The sequence below is a fragment of the Malus domestica genome, chromosome 05 (assembly GCF_042453785.1).
Source record: "Malus domestica chromosome 05, GDT2T_hap1".
Taxonomy (NCBI): domain Eukaryota; kingdom Viridiplantae; phylum Streptophyta; class Magnoliopsida; order Rosales; family Rosaceae; genus Malus; species Malus domestica.
In genome coordinates, this window is record NC_091665.1 from 20,392,834 (window position 1) to 20,397,885 (window position 5,052).

Here is a 5,052-nt window from a genome sequence, read left to right on the forward strand (position 1 = left end):
AGAGAAGGAAATCAGATTTACTTTAAAAGGGTTTCATATAGTCTTAATTATGATTGCTATTAGTTATAATCAAAAGGGTTTGGATTATTTATTATAGTTGGAAGTATTGAAAGAGATTTTGTTCCATAATTTTTAAAAGCTGAGTTAGCTTAATTAGCATGTCGTGCGAGATTGGGCCGCACTCAGAGCAGAGAGCATGCAAGTTATGTATTACAATAATAAGTGGATGGATGATTTGGTCTTGTATGTACGCGTGGAATGAGCGCGAAGATCGCCGGGATCTTAGTTTTGGATTTTGATTATCGGCCATAGATGATGGTCTGGTTCTGATGGTCTTCACTTACTCGTGTGTGCAAAGTATTTGAAATCCTTGATTGCTCCATGATGACTTTCCATAATAATTAACTCATTTGTTAATTAGTGACTTGTGCATAATTGTTTAATTAAGAGCATTAAGCTAAATACACTAGCCTGCTCCCCATATGTTAGTGTGTGTGCATAATCTTAATTTCACTTTGTCTTTTTTAAATTAAAATGTGCTACTTAACTCCCTAAAAGTTTAACTTTGTGTCCCACTTTGCCTCATTCCGTCACATTTGTAAAAAATCTCAACAACAGTTGCACTTTGATAAGAATATGAGGAAGCAAACGCTCTTAAGAAAAGACCATTTGGAGTCATCCTACTTTTATTCTTTGTATTTTTCTTCTGTTTTTTACTTTTAGAATTGAGATCCAATCTCCATTAGGGATATGAAGTCAATGAATTTCCAACTTTCAATTTGTGAACCAATAGAGTTGTGCTTGAACTCTAAACTTCGAATGATTAGTTGAGGTGGTAGATGGCAGTTAAGGAATCTTATCTAACACTTATATTATATGGATATGTCATTGGATTATATGTTATAACAACATCGAGAGGGGACAACAAATCCAGTCTGAAGATAACACTGTCTTGACTCTGGTTCAAGAAATCTTTGGAGTATGTTAGACTTTAGACCCTTGTAGCAGGATCAACAGCCTATTTGTTCATGTCACTATTAATGTCAGTTGAACTAAAAATATATGCTTTCTAATTACTCCCACGTTGTTTTGGTTGGTTGCCAGGTGTGATTCTTTCCACCAACTTCACCACATTTTGTATCTCACAATTAGGTTTAGGATAGGCTAAAATTTTGTTTCTCACAAATTTTGTTAGAAACCTATCTTCCACAATTGCACAGAGATGGGATAACAGAACAACAATACAAACAATCAATATTTCATTAACTGCCTTTCTTCTCTTACAATGTACTATTTATGCTAATATCCAACTCTTAATTGTCACCACAAGATGATGCCATCTGGCATCCTAACAAATTTAGGCTAAATATTAGTAGTAAATTAATAATATTGGAGTTTTCATATGCACTAGGCTACAGCCCATTACGGGAGCCTACAGCTGGGTTTGCCTTTAGGTACAGTTAAATCGTCACGTAGTATTATTAATCTATGTGTTATAATAAGGGGTGAAGATAAGTTAGAAATATATATTTCTTGAATTTGGGTTACTATCAATAAATAATCAGTGTTATAATATCTGTGAATGGTAATACTGGGTGTGGTCGTGTGATTGTCATACGCCCCATACCAAACCCTTTTCTTTAGGTACTAACTAATCATATAGTGATAATTACTTGTCCACGACAGTACGTAGTACTAGTCCCTTCACTCGGGAACCATTATTTCTGCATTATTTTTGAGGTTATGTTATTTAATTTGGTTCCATTTGAGCTGTCCTTGACCCCAGCAGGGACTCCTGCAAATTGGTTTTCAAAGAATTATGACTTGTTATAGCATTGTTCAGATTAACTAAACCCTAGATATGGTTAATGACATTATTCTATATTATTATAATTGAGTTCATAGTTGGGTATAAATATAGCTTCATTTCATCCCCACCACTCATTCATACATCAACTCTTAGAACAAAGACAAACCTTTTTGTTCCTTTTTTCTGGTCGAAAACCCTTTTTGTTCCTTAGGCAAAAATGGAGGATATTGGAGCTGTTTCAGAGGGAGAATGGACCTCTCTCAGCGGGATGTACACTGCTGAGGAGGTAGATTTCATGTCCCAGTTGCTTGGAAATTCTTCAAACCAGACATCAAGCATGGGAATTCCAGAGGCTTCTTGGCCTGGAGGCTACTATGAAGGTTCACATTATTATTCATCAGAAACTTCTGATTCAAACTCACAAGAGGCTAATTTGAGTGGGGGTACTAGGACTTTTTACCCCACTTCAAGCAATGAGAGTTACTACTTGAATGAATCTTCTCAACCCATGTTGGCAACCAACAATAATAACATCTCTATGTCTATTGATTTTGGTGCTGGGGATGTGATCAAAACCCTAAATTCCTATCTCATTGAAGGAGATCATGATCAATGCTTGAACCAAGAAACAAGTGAAGGCAATCCAGAAGAGCGTGGCGGAAACCCGGCTGAAGCTGTGGCTCTTGGAAATCAGAAATTTGATATGACTGCTGCACAAGAACAATCCATGGAGGAAATTAACCCCACCAAGAATTCATTGAAAAGATCTCAAAGCTTAGAAAATGTAAGAATATTTTTCTTACCCTTTAGTCAAAAAATTCTTGATTATAGAATGTTACCATTCTTAAAAGGAAATAAAAAAGAGGCAGGAGTTGGTTTATGTGCGCATTTTCTGATAATAAATTCAATGCAGGTTCAAATGAAAAAGATGAACATAAAGGCAAAGAAGAGCCGGCAGGTGACAACTAGCATCAATGAAGAAGACTGTACTACCGCCGGGCTCAACAGACAGAGCTCCAGTTGCTGCTCAGTAGAAGATCAGTCCAGTGTTGCCTCACATTCCCATGAGAATTCTCAGGAGCTGAGTGGAGGGGTTAGTGTTACTTCAACTTCAAGCTTGAGTCCAACAGTTGCATCTCTCAACTTGAGTGGCAAATCAAGAGCTAGAAGGGGGTCAGCCACTGATCCCCAAAGCCTCTATGCAAGGGTGAGTTCCTATATATACCCACCAAATGTCGTTTAATTGACTTAACCTTATCTATTTTCCTTCAGGGAAATGATATATGCACACCAATTTCTCAACTTGTATGGTCCTATTTATTTTTATCTCTTGATTTTTCTTTAATTTATTCAATCAAAGACCAGAAATAAACCCCGTGAGCTAAAATCACTTTCCACATGTAAAAATAAGCTCATTTTTCTATTTCTCTTTTGTCCCGCAGAAAAGAAGAGAGAAAATGAATGAAAGGCTGAGAGCCCTGCAGGGCCTTGTGCCCAACGGAACAAAGGTAGGCATAATTCCTTGAGACATAATATTTTGCCCAAAAGAACATTGCTGCAGATTAAATTCTCAAATATCTAATTTAGATGCGTCGAAATGCAGGTTGATATTAGCACAATGCTTGAGGAAGCTGTCCATTATGTGAAGTTTTTACAACTCCAAATTAAGGTAATAACAAAATCAAATGGTATAATTAAAAAGGTTTAGACTGAAATCTAAAACAATAATATTATTTAGCGACGCACAAAAAAGACACTCTATAGTATGGTTAGGCCCTACTACTGGACGTAGGGTTCACCTACATTAAAGAGTGTCTCAACAAATATGTTAGGGCTTGTTTGATATCGTATTTGAAATTTTTTATAATTTCTCAAAACATTTCTTAAGAATTTTTCTTGAAAACAATTTTTTTAAGACTTAAAAACTTGTTTGGTATGCGATTTAAAACTTTTGAATCTTACAACTTAAAATGTACAAAGAAATTCAAAAAGAGGGGGTCAAGAGAGAATGAGGAGAGAGGAGAAAAAAAAGTAAGAAATGATTGGAGGAAAAAGAAAGAAGTGAGAGGATCGGAGGAGATAGAGAAGAAGATGAGTGAGAGAAAGAACCGAAAGAATGAAGATAGCGGATTGGAGGAGTGACAAAAATGTAAAAAAAAAAAAAAGAGAGAGAAGGGGGAGAGAGAAAAAAGAAAAGAGAGATAGATTTGGAGTGAGAGGGGAGGAGGGAGAGAAAAGAAATGAGCGAGTTTATGTTTTAAAACTTTAAAACCTCATTTTTTGTGTTTTTAGAGAATATGGTATATTTTTGAGTTAGTCTTGAGTTCAATTTTCGAAAATAGTCATACCAAACAAGTTTTTAAAACCTAAAACTTGAAAATTATTTTTGAGTTTAAAAAGTTAGATTCAAATCGAGTACCAAATAGACTCTTAATTTTATGTTTCAATATAGCATTACTCTATCTGAAAATAGATACTGATATTGTTTTGTTTTTTAATTTGTCCCCTTGTGGTTTCGTAGCTGTTAAGCTCTGATGATATGTGGATGTATGCTCCCATCTGTTACAATGGAATGGACCTGGGGCTTGATCCGAAGCTCACCACACCACAGCAATCATAAGAATTTTATGATTGGAAAATGCTTTGGAACTCTATACTCCTCTCAACTCTCAACTTATGTAACCACGTTGAGACAACTTTTCGTAAAGAAGTTAGGTTCTACAGCATTTTCCAACAAATAGAATTAGTTATGTAGAGTAGTAAAGTCATAAATAGTACTTAATTATCAAGTCCTAATTATTTTATCGAATTGTAGCAACTGAGCTGTGAGCTCCACTGCCAAAACTAGATCTCCTACAATTTGCTCATTTTTGGTTGAGAGGCTTGATCATGTTTCTATGATAGGATAATTATTCTGCAGCTGCTATTCTTGCCAGGAGGATGGATCCTCTTTGTGAGGATCTAGGGATCTTTTAATCACATTTATTCATCGTATATCATGCGGTCAGAAATTATTATAAATTTTTTATTTAAATTTGAATATAAATAGTATCTGACAAAAACTAATCGTACGATGTATAATGAACGAATGTGATTGAAGGATTCTCAGAATCCTCACAAAAAGGATCCAGCGAGAATCCTCTCTCTCATATTCTTGTACTTCAAAATGATGACAATAAAGGTTATGTTGGGTTTTCCAAAAAAATAAATAAATAAATAAAGGGGATGTTGGAAAAACACTC

General features: G+C 35.3%; 1 protein-coding gene across 1 annotated transcript; it reads left to right on the forward strand.

The window, feature by feature from the left end:
- Window positions 1-2,017: 2,017 nt before the first annotated feature.
- On the forward strand, window positions 2,018-4,684 carry LOC103436366 (transcription factor RSL2-like). The gene is made up of 5 exons (XM_008374785.4): window positions 2,018-2,594; window positions 2,724-3,017; window positions 3,253-3,318; window positions 3,414-3,479; window positions 4,332-4,684. Exons 1-5 carry the CDS (start codon window positions 2,028-2,030, stop codon window positions 4,428-4,430), a joined length of 1,092 nt encoding a protein of 363 aa, XP_008373007.3. The 5' UTR covers window positions 2,018-2,027; the 3' UTR covers window positions 4,431-4,684.
- Window positions 4,685-5,052: the final 368 nt, after the last annotated feature.

What these genes read in the sequence shown, in the direction of transcription:
- LOC103436366 (XM_008374785.4), top strand. Translation starts at nt 2,028, where the DNA reads ATGGAGGATATTGGAGCTGTTTCAGAGGGAGAATGGACCTCTCTCAGC. An exon ending in CCCAAAGCCTCTATGCAAGG is followed by an intron (nt 3,018 to 3,252) that starts GTGAGTTCCTAT and finishes TTTGTCCCGCAG; the next exon opens with AAAAGAAGAGAGAAAATGAA. An exon ending in TTGTGCCCAACGGAACAAAG is followed by an intron (nt 3,319 to 3,413) that starts GTAGGCATAATT and finishes GTCGAAATGCAG; the next exon opens with GTTGATATTAGCACAATGCT.